We start from the raw sequence: 18231 nt of genomic DNA on the forward strand, positions 1-18231 counted from the left end.
CAGTAGCGACCATGTACTCATTGCAGTACGTCCTACGAGCATCCAAGTGTTCTATGGAGGTCTTTGATCCTTCGACTGATTATGAACAAGGTATACTCTGCCCTAGACATTTTATAACTGCCGAGGACTGTGCACTCGGCACAGCGATCACAGGGACATTTTGGCCAAGCTACCGTCCCCAACTCCACTGCGGCACGTTCCCAATTAGGATATGCGATTGTCATATATCTCCAGAGGAGCCTACCAAAACCTACGCCACACAAAGTATAAGACAGAAGATTGTCTCGGTAGATGACTCGCTCTTTTTTTTCTTTCTCCTGTTCTTCATGTCTCAACGCCGGACCCTTGAAGTCTCCGAAAAGTGCGCGGGCGCCAAACTCTGCTCGACATTTCTACGCCTACAACTGCCGGCCTTGATGGAATCGACTCGACCTTGATTGACAGCATGGACAAGCCAACACCTCTATTACGGACAACTAGACCTCCATTTGTGTTGTATTTGCATCTTGCTGCACTTTTGCGACAGGATACTGCTGGCGGCCATAAGCTCATAGTGGAAGCTAATTTCCCGCGACGACTGTCATCTGCTAGGCATATGCGCACCACTTTCTTTGGGTCGCCATCTGCCCAACAGGGTCCAAGACCCATGACCCAGGAGAAGGGCTTCCACGACAGACTGCCAAGAAGAGGCTTTTCGTATTCTTCTTCAGCAAACCTAGCGTCGCTGCTTAGATGATTGGCTCAATAAGAGATGGACGAAATCAATCGCCTCAATCTTAGGTAGATGCTGTACGAGACAGTATCTCACATCCTTCGACATGGCTGCACTTGACACATTGTGGGGTGACGGATATGGTTCCTCCGGGACCTCAATGACCACCCCTAGATCCTCTGGCGCTTGATCTCGATGTGCCGAAATATGCCCACTTTCGTGTGTTCTGGGCCGACGGCTGTCTCGCAAGGAGTGAGACATGGAGGGGGAGCCTGGCAGGGTGGCCAGAGAGGTGGGCAGAATCATCCAGTCAGCCCGACCTGTTCTCATCACCATGAACTCTGACTTTTGACAGGAACCGCAAAAAAAAAAAAAAAGAAAGAAAAAAGAAAAAGATGATCGTATATAGCCGTCTGCAGAGCCTGCAGGAGTACTAGACACACGGAAACATGGAACAATCATTGTGCATGAGAAGATCATGCTGTGGCGGCACACACAGCGTCAGACACCCCTCTGAACCAACAAAAAGAAATGGCACAGGAATACGATCCAGAGTATCTTGCAGAGTCGAGGGTCACGCTGGTGACGGTCTTCTACTCCATTCCCATTGTCCTCATGATTTTGAGCACAACACTTCGATTATGGGCCAAGTTGAGAACTGAGCCAAAAAGGCTCGCGTTTGATGATTACCTGATGATCTGGGCAACTGTAAGCAAGTACGACTGTCAATTTTTTGTTATAAAAATAACTCATAATTATTTTCAGGGAATTTCTGTTTCGTTTTGCATAATTGGACTTATATATGGTGAGATGGCCGCAAAAAGTTGTCTTCGTTTTGTGAAACTAACGGCATACCTTTGCAGGGCCCCCACAAGGTCTTGGTCGGCACATTGAGGCCATCACATCAGAAGATCTAAAAACCTTCATGATGGTACGTCAAATTACCCAAAATAGACCTTCTACAGAATTCTTAACTTGCAGCAAAAAGGGCGACTACATCTTTAGCCACCTCTACGATGTTGCCCTTGCCAGCACCAAGCTCTCGGTGCTCGCACTGTACTACCGCGTCTTTCCCGTGCAAGCGTTCCGCATCGTGGTCATCCTCACCGCCGTATTTGTCGTGCTCTGGATGATCACCATGGAGGTGGTGCTGGGGTTCGAGTGCCGGCCGATCCAGGCGTGGTGGCTGGCCGCCGAGGGCCAGTGCCTCAACCTCGTCGCCTTTGCCTACTTTACCAACATCACCAACCTGGTCTCGGACATGTGGATCTTTGCCATGCCCCTGCCCATCATCCTGAAGCTGCAGACCAATACCAACAAGAGGTTGACGCTCTGCTTTCTGTTTTCTGTTGGCTTGGGCGTGTGCTCCATCAGTGCTGCTCGGTTGAGGTTCGTCTTTGCCAATGCGTCAACAGATATCACTTGTAAGTTCTTGTCCCTAGGCATTACAAAGACAAATGCGGTCTTCAACATTCAATAGTGCTAATGCAATCCGGCAATAGGGGACGCAGTACCGATGGGTATCCTATCAGCTTGGGAACCTTGTGGAGGAATACTGTGCGCCAACCTGCCCATGGTATACGGTATGCTCAACCAGAGTATTCGCATGTCGAGGATACGTCACAGTACAGCGCATACAGACGCGTCTCAGTCTATTGCAGGGTCCTCGAGAGGGCGCGCATCCAAAGGCAGCTTCTCGCAGGGCTGGATTCATCTAAAAGACAGCTTCTCCAGTCACGACGAATTGGGGTTGAAGCGGCCTGAGAGGTCATATATATGGAAGATCAGTACGGGTACTAGCAGGTCGTCGACACAATAAAATTCATAGACACAAGACTCCGAGAATGGATCGCTTTGATTGATATCATCAAGATCTTTCAATCATGATTGACTATCACTTGACTTTTGTCGCATGTTCGTTAAATCTTACCGCATTGCAATTGACGAAAATGGGGTTTGTTAATCTCTTTAACCACAGTCTTTGATTATTTACTGCCAAGAAGAGACCCGAAAACCAGTTGAGTTCCCATTTGCGCCCGACATTCATGTAGTGGTCTGATCTAGGTACCTATCCAAAACTGGCTTGCGCCATGCGGTTGAATGAGTAAACTGCTGGGAGTGGTATATCAATGGTCTGTTTGATTCTCTGCGACGCGTCCTGCAATCCCATTTCCAGACCGGCATTAATTTCCGATCCATGTTCTTCCCCATCCCAATTCACAACCACCATTGTTCGAACTCATAGCGCCAGAGACCTTGGCTGAGGCTCCATGGTTTGTCCAGTTGACTGTAAGTCAGCTCCAAACCCATCACATACCCGAAGAGCATTGTCGAACCATTCCTGCACGGACGATACTGCAATTCGTCCGTCGACGGTCGGTCCGATGCTTTGCTCAAACCAGACGAAGAACATTGACGATCCTGCCAAGGTTGTGTCGGACATGTCGCTTCAGGTAATCGAATTCAATGGCGAGGTGACCGGCTCTCGAAATTTTTGGCAAGTCACGTACACGGATCTGGCTTGCGGGCGGAAGGGCATTAAAGTGACTGTCATCCATCGTGGCGAGGGAATATTATTTCGTGGCGGGCGTCGTGGAAATTCAGAGAATACAAGTAACCGAGAAACTTGTTAGTAGTGAATCGTCGTAAACGCATTTGAAATTGATCTGGGATGCAAGTAAATGGTGAATGGTGCATGTTCAAGGGGCGTGTTGATTAGGCTCGGGGGGGAAATAAACTTGATTGTGTTTCCTGGACGACCAGCTGGGACAAATCCAAATATGCAAGCGTGTAGTTTATCTAGAAGAAGGGACTATGGAGGGAGATTCCATCAAGGTGAGTATTTACGGTCGCGCCCAAAGTTTAGGTGTTGGTTTTTGGCAGCTGTAATCAACACATGGCTACTGGGGGGCCATATCTGCTGGCCAATCCCCGGGGCGCTCAAAGACATCCATCAGAAGTGGCCATCCATACATAGGTAGTAATGTAGGCTGTAACATGTTCATTTCTTATAGAATACCTACCGTCGCGTCAAGGTATAAAACTTTTCGTCGCCCACCCCTGCACACAAAGATCGGTTCACGCATTTCTTAGTCTACTCCGTCGTACGTAATTATTAATCTTTCATCATCCTACTTTCCCTCGACCATACTCATTCGTCCCCTTACCTTCTACTCACTGACATGTACGTAATTGGTGCCGCCCACGAATATTCTCATATCCGCCCACAACCACCCAACTTATACCCAATTTTCTCCGCCATCTTCAACAATTCATCTTCCAAGCATTTGGAATTAACCTCCGGGGATGTGGTCTAGTGGTATGACGTTTCCTTAGCATGCGATAAAAGCATGGAAAAGGTTCTGGGTTCGATTCCCAGCTTCTCCATAGTTTTGAGTATTTTTTGCAGTTCTTGGTGTCAAATCTTTGTTCTTCAAGTCTTTGTAGCAGTGTGTTTTATGACCTTGTATTAAACTTTTGTCTACTATATGTGATACCCGGCGCTCTTTTTGATATCTCTGCTTCGGGATCCGGTACCAATTATCATACATTGCATCTTCATTCTCCAAGCACGTTCTTTTGATAAACCCAAAAACTCGCTGTAAACATCATGGAACGCAGGGCTTGCTTATTCAAACGGTAATGACAAAGTTGGGCTCGCCGCGGTAGAACTGAGCCACGGAGCTGCCCTGGTCCTCGACGGGAAAGTCGGTGGAGGGCCACTCCTTGGAGCCGTCGACGACAGCGCTGGTGGCTGGGTCGGTGTAAAGAATGACCAAGAGGTACGGTCCGGGGCCGGTGGGTCCGGCCTGGATCTGACGCCACTGCCAGGTGACGGATGCATCGTCACAGGGGCGGTACGGAGTAATGTCCGGGAGGTGACCGACCGAGGTCTGGTCCGAGTACGAGCAGGTGGTGCTCAGAACGCCAGGGATCTCAATGTCATATGACATGCTATATATGGATTGTTAATGAAATGCCGAGTTTGATTGCGGAAGTTTTGCATAGACTTACAATGCCCCTGTGCCGTGAGGAATGGTGTTGGCACTGAAGTTGGTAATGTCAAACTCGGTAGCTTGGCGCTGCTCGAGAGGGGCGGCCGAAGCGGCAGACAGGAAAAGGGCGGAGATGGCTGCAAAAGTCTTCATCTTGATTGATTAAAGTCTATTTCGTATGAATATGTGGTGATTTGTTATAGCGAATGTTGAAAGATGGGTAATCCCGACTGTGGTTGTCTGTTTTGAATGTGCGAAAATGACTTGATGTGCAAATGAGTCGCTGTTTAAGGGCCTTTTTATAATCTGCCAGCAGAAGCCAACTTATATAGTTGGCACGACCCTACCTGTCATTGCAATAGCTCCTGTCACTTCCCGAGACCCAAGTGCTTTAGTTCCATTCGGCCCGGGATGCACTGCTTCAGGCAAAGAGGCTGACCAAGCCAAAGTGTAACGAAACATTTCTCTCGTAGGACTATGGGGGAAAACCAAGTGGATTGGATAGTGGTTACTAGGTGACGGATGAGCTCAGCCATACTGGGTGGTGGTGGTGGTGGTGGTGGCCAATCGACTTCCTAGTGCACATGATAGGTGACTTCCCTGGGCTCAGAGGCTTGCCAAGAAAAAAGGTGCTGACATCAGTCCAACACGAGGTTACCCGACGACGAGAGACCGCTTTGCTTTGCCGCTATTGCAGCTGCCAAATTCTGTGAAAAACATCGCGGTAGGGCGGCCTCTGATGCAGGAACACAAGACAAAAGGTCAAAGGTAGGCAAGGACAGGGCATAGTGATGGGGTGGCTAAAGATAGAAATTTTCCTCTTCTAGTCATAGGGGGTATAGCTGGGCCGGGCCTGAGTGGTGTGTTGTGGGCGATTTACGGGTATATGATCCATGGTGGTGTGCTTATTGTTGGAACCACCAATGTAACCTTACATTTGGGCGACAACCCGCTGCCTACTGCACTGCGTAGACCGGATTATGGAAAGAAGAAACGAGTTTTTCCACGCGGATCTAATGCTTGACGGGAAAGAAATGGTTGTGATGACGGAATACGAGCCAATTCATGGTCAGTAAGCGCAGACTGCGCAGTCTTAGCCCGGGGAGATCCCCCACATTCACTGCAAGCCAAAGGCTCGTACATGTGCAGCGCTAACGATGGAAGGATCACGAAGCTCCGCCATTGGTGAGTAATCGTGTACCAAGGCAAGTAGCCGGTCGACTACCATCGCCTAGTATCGCACCTAAAGTTTAGACAGACGCACAAGTGTTTAGATAGATGGGTGACAAAGATGCAAAAAAGGACGACGTCAAGCCTTGAAACTGCACCTTGGAAGAAACGTAGACTCTTGGAGGTGGTGGTGGTGAAAAGCTGGATTAGACAAGAAGTACTAGACGAACACTTATGTTGGGCCTTAACACGATAAACGCTGGCAATGTTCTGTCCTTTTACGCAGCACTACTAGGGACTATCTCCATCCTCCAACCATCATGCAATGGGATGGCAGATGCCGCTGACCGAAGCATGAAATCTACATCGACGCTACCGTGCAAAACAGATGAGAGCGCACAACGCCTAAAACTCCGGCTGCCAAGCAAGCAAGGGACTAACAAAAACGTCAGTACACGAAACAATAAAACAGGTCGCTGTTGTTGCGCAAAATATTTCGGTTCCAAACTCTACAAATCAAGCAGCCATGATACTTCTACCGCCATCAGCAGTAATACGGGCTCGAATGCGTACACGCAAAACCTCATGATCCAGTCTTCTTGGGGTCACAGTGACCGCCCCTTCTTGGTCTGTGCCACTCTTCTCCAAACCAACAAAGGCGCTTGGAGCGAAAATGAGAGCCTCTCCCGTTCGAAGTTTGACAATCTTGGACATCATCTCGAGGGCTGGATTTTGTGGGGCAATCGCAATGCCCTTGGCACCCTCAAATGAAATACCACCCGCGGCGCCATCTTTGTGACTGTCCTTTCTAGCCTGCTCGTCTCGAATGAGAACTTGAGAGGTCGTAGAAAGTCCAGCCAAGTGCCCCTTGAGCACCGAAAGCCAGTCTGGCGACTGGAATCGGTGAACAATAGTGATGCTGCATAGGTCAAGAAGCTTGGGAGAGATTGATGGTTCCTGTGTTGAGATGATGACCCGAAGAGCCAAGTGGCGTTGGAGGCGAATCGTAGACAGGAGCGAGTTAGTCAAGGTTTGGGCTTCTGGTGAGTCGCTCATGTACTTGTGTGCCTCGTCAAGAGCAGCAACCCGGCCAATAGATGGGCTCTTTTGCTCCAAAAAGAGGGAGAGACAAATGTTGAATAATGAACATGCCATCTCAGCGGTGACACATGGACATGATAGATCAACAATGGTCAATTGTCCCTTCTGTGTCTATTTGTCAGCAAAAGAGAATCAGGATATTTCCAGAATCTGAGTACAAACCTTTGGCGTCCAATCCGTGCCTCGAGAAGCAGCTTGCGAGTGTTTGGTCGGTTTCTTGACCATGAAGCTTTCGAGTGTCTCAAGGCGTTGATCAAGCGGAACCCTTTGCTGGTTCGTCAAATCTTCCTGGTCAATTATCTGTTTGAACTTCTTGTAGTTGAATGCACCGCCAGTGGCTTGCTGCTCAATGCGTAGGTCGCGGAGGACTCGTTGTATGACGTGAATGTACAGCGGCACTGTTCCGGCACCAACAGCCATCAGATCGAGCATTCGTTTCGTGTTAAGATCCTGCTCTTTCAGTCTCAGTTCCTCGACAGTCACGTTGGGTAGTCGACCATAGACGTTCTAACGGAGATTAGCCTAAAACACAACATTATATGTCGTTTGGCGTACCTTCATCATTCGGACATTCGTAGGTGCACACAGAATTCGCACTTTGACTCTTGGATCCGAAGACAAATGGGCTGCCTCGCACGGAGCTCCACTGAGATCTGAAAAGAACGTGTCATAGTGAAAGACGATACCTGTCAGCGGCCGAGGCAGAGAGCCAAGTTTGCTCGATGGAATGAGGCAATTTTCGAGGAGGGACGACAAAGTGTGACTCTTGCCCGAACCCTGGTTACCACAAATGAAGATACTTGACGGCGCCGTAACGTTGTAGAAAATTCCGGCATTGTCGTCTTGCTCATCACTTGCAATACTCGAATTGGCCCCCAATAGCGCGTATTGTGTGAAAGCTGGATCCCGAGACCCGGCAGTGAGAGATTTGGCATACTTCCATACAGGCTCGGTGAAAAGTGGAGAGTATCTGATTTCATTGAGAGCATCTTCATTTACAGGCCGTTTCAGGAGATCCGATTTATATCTGAGCGACTCGACAACCCTTGACTCTTCCTGTGGGGTGGTGGACGCGGCATCTACGTAGTCCTCGTCATCAGACTCGTCGTCGGAATCGGATGAATCTGATGTTGCCGTGTCAGAGTCAGTCGGAGCACGCCTCGAGCCACGGGCGTCCATTTCCATTGCCTCATCAATGAAATGCGACGACCGTGTCACTCGGGCGTTTGTGCGGTTGCTTGGTGGCTGGTCAACTTTCGCCTCCTTGGGAGCCACCTGTTTAGCACTCATCTTGGGGATCTTGCGCCCCAAAGAATCCTCCAATTCTTCATCCATGGGACCGGGTGGCTTCCAGTCTTTCAATTTTGCGAAGGGATTGGGTCTCGGAGTTGATGCTGCACCTGTTGACTTCGTCGGCTGCTTGTCGAACGCGAAAGAGAAAGTAGGCTGCTGGGGGTTGTTTGGCTTCAACACGGAGCTCAACGGCTCACCAGACTTTGTGGTGGTTGCCTTGCCCTGCCCATTTAATGTACTGGAGAGGTCGAGCTTGGAGAAGGAAAAGGTGAAGTCGCCACCAGTGGGAGCGTGCTGTTTGGGCAAATTATTGCCCACTTTGGGCCCGAATATATTGACGAAGCCACCATCTTGCTGGTTGGGTGACGTGTTCGAGTTGACGGTAGAAGGCGTGAATTTGAAGTCAAAAGGTGTTCCCTTGGGGTCTGTTGTCTGTGTTTTGTCCTCGGACGCATCGGACCACCTGGATGACGCCCCAGGCAAAGGGTCATTATCTCCTCCTGTTCCCTGGCTTGTCATGGTGTCTCATCGGCGGTGATTGTCTTGAGGGGATTGCAAATTTTCAAAGCACGCTGGGACTCCTCGGCCAAACCCTGACTCAAACAGTGAGAAAGACGGGATAAAAAATGCGGAGGAGAATTCCGAGCAGCTTATTCAATATTGGTCAATAAAGAGTGATCTTTGATGCCAAGCAAAAAGTGAGTGATTGTTGCCTAGGCTGCAACTATTGCCGACCTTCAACAAGCAGATTGAGGCAAAGAGACCCGCGCGGCTATTTTCCGCTCCACTGCCGCCAAGGTACCAGCGTTGCACATCCTCTAGCGCGTCCCTGTTGCCATTCCCCACGAAATCGACCAGGGGAAGGTTCAATAATGCCCCTCATTTTCGTATTCTTAGTGGGCTTATAGTGGACTGCAGCCCCGGAAGACCCTGAGATTAGTGACTACCAGGCAGCCCAATTCCCCCACGTTTACCAAGGAAAGGCCTGCCAAACAAGCGGGACGGGCTTGCTCATCGCACCATGGCCAACATTGAAGCTGTCACGATCCATCGAGTTCAATCATACAAAGCTAGGAAATTGGCGTCAATAACTGGGCAACTCGGCATCATGCACACTGATTCATCGCCGAATACGCTTGTTACAAAGGTTTGATATTGTCTTCCCGATAGATGATTCGCACGGCAAGCGCTCATCGCCGTCTTCTAGTCATTGGGTAGTAGACAATAATCGCGCCCGAATCGCTCGAGACGACCCTTGCGCCAGTATGAGAGTTTGTCATTCTCGTTCCGACTGAGGTAGCCTTGATTAAAGCAATGCGCATCTGACAAGAGTGTCTTTAGGTATTGAATGAAGGTTTTCGAAGGACCGATCTAGGAAAGTTGTACTCCAGCATGTGCTCGCGACCTTGACACATGCGGATGCTTAAGACATTGTGGTATCTTTTCTCCCATCCCGGAAGCGGCAGCTGGACTTGAAATCATATATCCTAAGACACGGGTCCGGTCTACCAGTCAGCCTCTGGCGGGTTTCCGGATTAATAACTAATATCTTACCTATCAATTGTCTGGGGTCCCGATCGTCGGATGAGGAGTGTCTCCGCAATGTGTTTCTGTCCTTGCGTGGCACAGAGCCAGGGTTCACATTTGGATAGCCAACCAGATCTCATTCGATATATCTGCGAGTCCACACCGTTCGTCCCATGACTTACCTATTCTGCCGGAAGAGCCCTTGCATCCAATCCGTTCGGGGAAGAGGTGTACAGAGTAGGACCCGGGCTCACTGACAACGGTAAATGAATGGGTTCATTCGGTCACCGGTTTTACCGCCAAAATACCTAGGTGCATTTCCCCGCATTCCACGATATATTGAATCTCGACCGCAAATTGTACCTTGGCCTTTTCTAATCCTCATCGCGTTCCTAGGGGTTGTCAATTATTCGTTTGGAACAGAGCGTCGCGCCCAAGTAAACAAGCAAAATGGCGGACGAGAAGCCCATCGCAGAAGTCGAACAGGGGCTTCCCACGGACTCGAAGCACCAAGATGATCACCCTCACAAGAAGGTACGTGGTACAAATCAAATCTCCAATGAAATGCTGCTAATCATCACAGGCCGTGACAAGCACAATACTCGCCTCTAGTGCCGAGGAGCGTGCCTTGCTATTCAAGCAGGATATGAGGTCAGCGATATTTTTATGCCCGGCATCACCATTTGCTAACAAAATCGAAGGATCATTCCTTTGTCGGCTGCAATCTACTTTCTATGCAATCTAGACCGCTCAAACATTGGCAACGCGAGAATCTTGAATTCCACCTACAAAAATGACATGCAGACAGAGCTGCATATGACGCCAGTGCAGTTCAATATTGCATTGATGATATTTCTCATTGGCTATTTTGTAAGTGTGGCTTCTTCCAATGGTAGCAAAGAAACACAGTTATGCTCATCCGTAGTAGGCATTCGAGGTTCCATCCAATATAATGCTCAAGAAGCTGCGACCATCACGATGGATTGCATTTCTGATGCTCTCGTGGGGCGCCATCACCATTGGCCTCGGTGGGACACACACTTTCAGCCAGGTGACCGGAGTACGATTCCTGCTTGGTGCATTTGAGGCTGGTCTGTTCCCAGGACTGGTCTATTATCTCACTTTTTGGTACAAGAGCAACGAGAGAAGTGTCCGGGTCGCCTTCATCTTGGCCAGTGCGACTCTGGCGGGCGCGTTTGGCGGCGCGATTGCCTACGGCATCGGCCACATCAATCAGGCAGGGGGTCTTTCGGGGTGGAGATGGCTCTTCATCATTGAGGGAATTCCTTCATGTTTGTCCGCGGTCGCGGTCTACTTTATCCTGCCCGACTTTCCCGAAACCGCAAGCTGGCTCTCTCAGGAGGAACGAGATCTGGCCACGCGGCGGCTCCTCGTTGAAGGCAGCAAAGGCGACGGCCACAGTATCACATGGGCAGACGCAAAAGCGACCCTCACGGACTGGCGTCTGTATGGTCACTACCTCATCTACTTTGCCGTGTCTCTCCCGTTCAGCTCTTTGTCGCTTTTTACACCATCCATTACTGCCGGTCTGGGCTACAAAGACCTCCAAGCGCAGCTGATGACAGTTCCTCCCTGGGCAGTAGCTTATGGTAAGTGATGGATTGTATCGCTTTCTAAACATCTCGTTTTAACATTTCGCAGTTGTTCAAGTCCTCGTTGCCTGGTCTGCCGACCATTTCAATGCGCGCGGCCTTCACTGCGCTGGAGCAGCATTTGCGGGTGCGATCGGATTCTTGGCTTCGGCTGCGGCACCCCCGGATGCATACCGTGGACGGTATGCCTGCCTCATCATCGGCACTTCGGGCGCCTTTTCGTCGATTCCCCCCATGCTCGGATGGCTGACCTCGAACATGTGGGACACGGCCGCGACAGGACTTGCCGTTGCACTAAACGTCAGTATCGGCGCCGGTATAGGTCAGATTCCTGGCGTTTGGATCTACAAGTCTGATGAAGCCAGCCGCGGCTATCCTACTGGCCATGGCGTCAATTGTGCCATGCTGTTTGTGGTGGCCATTGGTGCGGTATTGTTGCGTATTTACTATGGTCGAAAGAATAAGCAGATCATTCGGCATGCCAACGGCGAAGAGGAACCTAGGCTGTACAAACTCTAACATGTGGAAGAATCTTGAGGCGGCACAGGGTGAGAAATACAGTTACTGGACACATGTCTCCTGTTCAATTCAATCGAGCGTCGGATGCCAGGTCGTATATCGTATGCAGGAATCTACCAAAACAAGTAAAAGAACTAAATGTTCACGAACGGTGTTGACAAATCAGTTCCCAAGTATTTCAAATATTGAAAAGCTCATGGCTGGTAGATTGCGACGGCAATTGACGAAATGCATGCCTAATCCAAAAGACCAAGCTTGTGATATAAGGGATCTGAACATTTGTAGGACCAGAACAATGGACCTTCATTCTGATGTCACTGTACACTTTATGCTGGTTATCATGGGCCATATCGACTGTCCGGAAAGCATACAAATCTTTTATTTCCATGTTATCGGATTTGATTATGTCGCCTTGCATAAGCCCGATGTTGCATTCGCGGTAGTGCAAAAGCCCCCTCCAATTACCTGGCGCGCCGGGTGTGGATCATTATTTATAAAATGGTTGTTTTAAGCATTACCACGTTGCCGAACCGTCGCTTTTCCTACTCGATTGGGGAGGTTGACTTGCTCACGACGAATCAGCAATGGCGATCGGCTACAACTCTATAGCAAATTGAGCCCACCAGAGATAGGACGGTATTTCCCCATCTAATACTCAATGCCCTCCCCCTTGAGACCAAATTCGGGGGGCCTTATCTTGGCAGCATGGAATAGAGGGACCGACAGCCGAAAGGGGTTTGCAGGTCGCCTTGCTTCTTATCAACATCCGAATGTTTCATCCCATGTGCAAAAGGCCTCTGAGATCAGATGCAGTGACGACAAATGGGGGGCGTTTTTCGGACGATAATATCAAGGCTCTCGGCCGCTCGGCCGGCACTCTTGCTTATTGGTTGCCCGCCATGATTTTTTTCGTCATGGTGCAACAACCATCATAATGTTCAACACCATCTTTCTGTCCTCCTTTGTGGTTCTTCTCATTGCCGTCGGTCGCGTTCTGGGCTCTACCAGCCTGGTGGATCTCTGCAAGGACAATGTCGATGCCGTCAAACTGGCCCTGGCTGGCACCCTGCCCGCCAATGCTTCCATTGAGAATCTCAGCTACATCAAACAAGGAGATACGTATGGAGAAGGTTGGCATGACCTAATGTACCCGATTCAACCGACCGATCTTCCCGAGTCCTGTGCCGTCACAGTCTACGTCCAGTCCTCCGATGTATCATGGTACAGATATGGTCTTTTTCTACCCGTGAATTGGAATCAGCGGTTCCTCGCCGTCGGCAACGGGGGCTTTGGAGGTGGTATCAATTGGCTTGACATGGGAAGCTTCATGAAGTACGGCTTTGCCGTGGTGTCGACGGACACGGGGCACAACTCGACAACGGGAGATGGCCGGTGGGCTTTTTGGGCACCGGAGCGGCTGACGGACTGGGGATGGCGAGCCTTGAATGGTTCCATTGGCGCCGCAAAACAGCTTACCGAGAGATACTATGGAACTCAGATTGCCTACTCATACTACAACGGCTGTTCTACGGGAGGAAGACAAGGTCTAAAGCAAATCGAGATTGATCCTGATACTTTTGACGGACTTGTCATCGGAGCTCCGGGCTGGGACTCGAAAAGTCTCAACCCATGGATAACACGAGTTGGGATCTACAACCTCCCTGAGACGGCGCCGTATCATATTCCTTGGCGTTTATTCTCGCCCATGGCAGACCTGGTCATGGAACAATGCGACGAGCTGGACGGCGTCAAGGACGGCATCATCAGTCTGCCCGACGCTTGTGTTCCGGACTATTCCAAGATGTTGTGCAGTGTTCCCGGCATAGACCAGTCGGCCTGTCTGACGGACGCGCAAGCTCAGGTACCGGCCAAGGTCTATGGGGACTACCTCGGGTCAGACGGGGAGCTATTGTATCCAGGGCTTTCGCCGGGCTGCGAGGGTCAGTGGCAAGCCGTGCTCAGTTTTGCGCGCACGAGCACGTTTGGAAACCACTATATCCGCTTCTTTCTCCTCGGGAACTGGTTTTGGAATTACACTGACTGGGATGACAATATTTTCTCGCTGGCCGCCACTTTTGATCCTGGTCAGGCGACTGCCGACAATTATGACCTTTCAACGTTTCGGGATCTAGGCCACAAGATTGTCATGTATCACGGACTGAGCGACGGTCTCATACCACCGAGGGGGTCTGATTGGTACTACCAACAGGTGAACAACGCCACGAGTGGCAATCCACCGATCACGGATTGGTTCCGCTACTTTCAAGTGCCTAGCATGCACCACTGCTGGAGCACGCAGACATCGGCCAATGGGCCGTGGAACTTTGGCGGCGAGTTCCAATCGACGCACCTCGGCAGTGACCAGTGGTCGGTTCCGGGGTTTAGGGACAAACGTCATGACATACTAATGGCGCTCATGGACTGGGTTGAGAACGGCAACCCGGTAGACTCGGTCATTGCCACGACCTGGAACGAGCCGCTGGATCCCACGTCTGGGCTAAAGAGCCAGCGGCCACTTTGCCCATATCCGCAAGTGGCAGTGTATGACGGCGTCGGGGACGTGGATCAGGCGGCGAGCTGGGAGTGCGGGTAAGTTGTTCGATTGGAAGCAATCTCCTGCACACGCACTGATACGACAAACAGAGCACGGCCATCTCCCGAGGTAGTCGCGAAGAGAAAGATTACCAGTATCGGTGCATCCTCGTCTAGTGGTCTCAAATCCACGACTTCTTGGTTGGAAAAGAAGTGGAATATTCCTGAGATGATCAGACGGGGCTTGGGCTTCTGGCGTTGACCTGAGCATATCACGATTCATATTCAAACGCTATAGATGTTGATTAGATCAGTGCTCACGACACAGAGTTGCGCTTTATCTGTTCTTGCAATTCAGCACCTGATGAGAATTCCTGGAGTTTTACATATCTCAAATATGAAGCCTTCCAAGGAACCTGTGATTTCAAACGATTCAGTCTGAGTAAGTATGTATTGACAAGAATACAGCTGGAGGCTCGAATCATGGCCGCTGAGTAGATGATAACATCGGATCGTATATCGCTGTCGCAACACACGCAATAGACACTATATGAAGACAAGACCACTGCTACCACAACTTTGTCTTATAAGGCCAAGGCTTATCGTCCACAGCATGTATGTACTAACTTTTAAGAGTTCCCTGAAGTCGAGGGTCGGAATATTTTCTGGTTCTGGGCCGGAGCGCCGGAGCTTCAACTGCGGGCTGCCCGCCCCACCTGGGGCCGGGGCTGGACTCTTGCTGCGGTGCAGCATCAGGGCAGAAAGCCCAAGCTCGATATACGGCATAGAGTGGACCTCTCTTTCGCTGCATACTACCTGGTAGTAACGGCGTCTTGCCAAGCTACCACCGATGTTAATAATGATTTGATGTCCAGGCTTGGAAAGGGTCAATTTTATCAGCGGGCGCTGGGCCAGCTTGTTCATGACTGAGCATGACCGAAGGCCCCAAAACACCAAACATTTTTTTTTTTTATCATGGTGGATGGCATCTGGACGTCGGCGACAGCCGTGCATGTGCTCAGCACCGACGACGGCCTGGCGGAGTTTGACGAAGCCTTCGTCGACCCCGCCAAACGCGCCCTTCTGCGTGATATCAAGTTTGAAGTAGTGTTGCCCGAGATTAGCATCAAGAGGCTCAAGAAGGTGCAGAGTAATGCCGAGGCCGCCGCCAATGACGCCGCCTTCACCCGCGCCATCTCCGACTTCCTGGGCAGACTGGCCAGATGGGAGGCTCGCGATGACGGCGCCAGCCTTAGTCTGACCATCACGGCCGAGTCGCCCACTCACAAGAAGAGGAAAGAGTTGGTGGAAAACGGGACGCTAACCAACTCACACAATTCGTTTGGCCCGTCCATCTGGGAAATCAGAAATATGGACCGTATGCTCCGCTTTGAAGCCGGCAACCCTCCGCAACTGCCAGAAGTGCCGTGCATCACCAAGCTCTGCTGTGTTGAATACCTCTGCCCCCGGAGCCTGCACCCTGGCGTTCAGGTAGCCATCTCCAACGCCTGCGTGGCTGCGAGCGTCGTCGAGTGGGATCTGTGTTTGCCGGGGCGCCGTACCATGCCGGCGCGCGTCCGGGAGCGGGCAGCCCTCGCACAGGCCTTGCGAGACGCGAAGCTTGCCAATGTCACAGAGCTCATGCTTACCCTGAACGACAACGACCCCATGAACGAGGCATTTGAGCTAGACAGCCTCCTGGAGCAGCACGACGACCTCGACAGCCTCAGCCTGGGCGTGCGGCACATTGCACAGCTTCCGATGCTTCGCAAGCTGGAACTGAGAGGTACCTGGATCTTATCCCCCGTCGCATTTGGCCCTCATCCGGAACTGCCGGATGTGCACTGCTCTTTGCTGGAGGAGATCGTGGTCGATGTCTCCATGTGTACCCCGGACGGAAGGTATTTAATGATGGGTGATCCAGAAGACGCAGGTGAGGACGATGGTTACTATGAGTCTGGCGAAGAGCCGCCCCCAGCTCCCTTTGATTCGGACGACTCGGACACGTCGGACTGGGCGCCTGAATTCGCATGGGGCAAGGAAGAAGGCGATATTCCGGTAGTCATGTTCCGTACGACGCCCAACGATGAGACCTTTGTCCCCATCTGGAAATCCTTTGCCAGGGCTGCCAGGTGCTCCATGCCGAAGCTGCGGAACATGACCATCAATTTTGGGACTGGGGCTAGCCACGCACCCTCCGAGGCACAGTATTACACCGCCGGCGCGCCGGCCACTTATTTTGACTCTTACCCAAGCTGCACGGAATTCAGTAGAGAGCACGCGCGGGAACCGCGATGGTATTTTACATCCCACGAGGACTTTGACAAGTCATGGCGGCCGCCTCAGGGGCTGAGGGACGAGCTCGAGGGCCCCGACGAGGATGGGAGAAAGCGGCATGTTTATTGGTGGGTGAAAATGGAGAGGATCGAAATATAGCAGTTGTAGTAAGAGGTCTAGTGGATGCGCCGAGATTTGTCGTCGATTATTTGCATTGTGCGAAGCACTATCAAGACCTGTTCTGAGTCAATATTGGAATTAGCTGTCTCGTAACATGACATCAATCTTTGCAGTCTACATCAGATTGGCCAGAATAATATCGGTGTCGTGCGTCTATTCTTTGGCGCTTAGTTTGTGCGGTAATATGTGTCTATATGCAACACGTTTGACGCTGCGAGAGAAGTCACCCAGCGACGCCCATTGTGAAAGAGAATGTCAACTACATTGTACAGGTATTCTCCCAATACGGACCGAACAGAGTTGGAAAAACGGGGCCGGTAAGGCAGTTTTGCTCGATTCGTTATGACTTTGGGCGTGCAATGACCATGGGTGAGGAAGGGCAAATGTTCTTGGTGAGTCTGAGGTACATTGGGAATTGAGACCGGATACACAACGGTGACCAAAGGGAGGAGTCAACCTGCAAGGCGCATGATTTGATCACGTCTATTGCAACTGGAAAATACTTTGGTGCGGCTTTGGACCCATATGGGCCAATCGTGTCAACGACGCTTCCTACCGGCAGTTGTTCAGATCATTGAAGCTGCATCATGTAGACTTATTTGCATATGATCTGATCTACCCACAGCGCCTTGGAGATTGAATCTCGGATTGATCCGTGATCTAGAAAACCTCAAAACGGAAAGTGTGAGAATTCTCACCCATGCATGCACAATTTGTCAGGCAAATGTCGAAGGCTTCCTCTATCAAATGCTGGCGCCATGAAATGTTGCATCTTCACTTGCTATTTGTCAGAGACAGAGTATTGCTGGCGCCAGCTCGCAAGCAAGGACAAGCATTGCCCCTGGAACAGCTCAACAAGTGGATATTATTTCTGCCTGCCGTTGTGTGCGAGGTAAGCGCACCAGTAAGTGCCAGCCGCGCCAGCGGCCGATCTGCCATTTGCCATGGAGTGCTAAAGCGGTACTTTGAATGCTTATCCTGTCGTGTGGCGCATCCTCTAGAACTGATCCGTATTAAGCTTGTCAGCATTATATGGGGATTCTGCAGCGCTCGGGTCCTGCGCACCAAGCCATTTATGGTTACTTGCGGTAAAGTAAACAGGGGTAAATCATTTACAAGGGTCCACTGCTCTTCCTTTCCTCACTCTGCTGCCCTCTCAGCTGCTCAACGCTGTCCAACGTGTCACCTATTGGCGGTTGTGCGAGACAAGAGAGACAGTGGAGGGAGAAAAGATCTGCTCTGGAAACTTTTAAGCTTGAACTAGTAGCCATGGTACCGGTAATATCATAGCCGAATGCAGGTAGGGATCAAG

General features: G+C 50.7%; 6 protein-coding genes across 6 annotated transcripts; 4 read left to right on the forward strand and 2 right to left on the reverse strand.

Annotated features, from left to right (window-relative positions):
• Positions 1-1243: 1243 nt before the first annotated feature.
• Positions 1244-2531, forward strand: PFICI_01648 (uncharacterized protein; the record flags this gene model as incomplete). Its single annotated transcript, XM_007830229.1, has 5 exons — positions 1244-1420; positions 1478-1517; positions 1576-1643; positions 1701-2136; positions 2215-2531. 5 exons carry the CDS (start codon positions 1244-1246, stop codon positions 2529-2531), a joined length of 1038 nt encoding a protein of 345 aa, XP_007828420.1.
• A 1813-nt stretch (positions 2532-4344) lies between these two features.
• PFICI_01649 (uncharacterized protein) lies at positions 4345-4860 on the reverse strand (the record flags this gene model as incomplete). Its single annotated transcript, XM_007830230.1, has 2 exons — positions 4345-4666; positions 4727-4860. The coding sequence occupies 2 exons, from the start codon at positions 4858-4860 to the stop codon at positions 4345-4347; spliced, it is 456 nt and encodes a 151-aa protein (XP_007828421.1).
• A 1533-nt stretch (positions 4861-6393) lies between these two features.
• PFICI_01650 (uncharacterized protein) lies at positions 6394-8790 on the reverse strand (the record flags this gene model as incomplete). Its single annotated transcript, XM_007830231.1, has 3 exons — positions 6394-7083; positions 7141-7485; positions 7534-8790. 3 exons carry the CDS (start codon positions 8788-8790, stop codon positions 6394-6396), a joined length of 2292 nt encoding a protein of 763 aa, XP_007828422.1.
• A 1458-nt stretch (positions 8791-10248) lies between these two features.
• PFICI_01651 (uncharacterized protein) lies at positions 10249-11930 on the forward strand (the record flags this gene model as incomplete). The annotated part of the gene is made up of 5 exons (XM_007830232.1): positions 10249-10332; positions 10382-10449; positions 10500-10668; positions 10727-11408; positions 11461-11930. 5 exons carry the CDS (start codon positions 10249-10251, stop codon positions 11928-11930), a joined length of 1473 nt encoding a protein of 490 aa, XP_007828423.1.
• A 934-nt stretch (positions 11931-12864) lies between these two features.
• PFICI_01652 (uncharacterized protein) lies at positions 12865-14724 on the forward strand (the record flags this gene model as incomplete). The annotated part of the gene is made up of 2 exons (XM_007830233.1): positions 12865-14519; positions 14574-14724. 2 exons carry the CDS (start codon positions 12865-12867, stop codon positions 14722-14724), a joined length of 1806 nt encoding a protein of 601 aa, XP_007828424.1.
• A 713-nt stretch (positions 14725-15437) lies between these two features.
• Positions 15438-16898, forward strand: PFICI_01653 (uncharacterized protein; the record flags this gene model as incomplete). The annotated part of the gene is made up of 1 exon (XM_007830234.1): positions 15438-16898. The coding sequence occupies one exon, from the start codon at positions 15438-15440 to the stop codon at positions 16896-16898; it is 1461 nt and encodes a 486-aa protein (XP_007828425.1).
• Positions 16899-18231: the final 1333 nt, after the last annotated feature.

The sequence above is a fragment of the Pestalotiopsis fici genome, assembly GCF_000516985.1.
Source record: "Pestalotiopsis fici W106-1 unplaced genomic scaffold PFICI_Scf_1, whole genome shotgun sequence".
Taxonomy (NCBI): Eukaryota; Fungi; Ascomycota; class Sordariomycetes; order Amphisphaeriales; family Sporocadaceae; genus Pestalotiopsis; species Pestalotiopsis fici.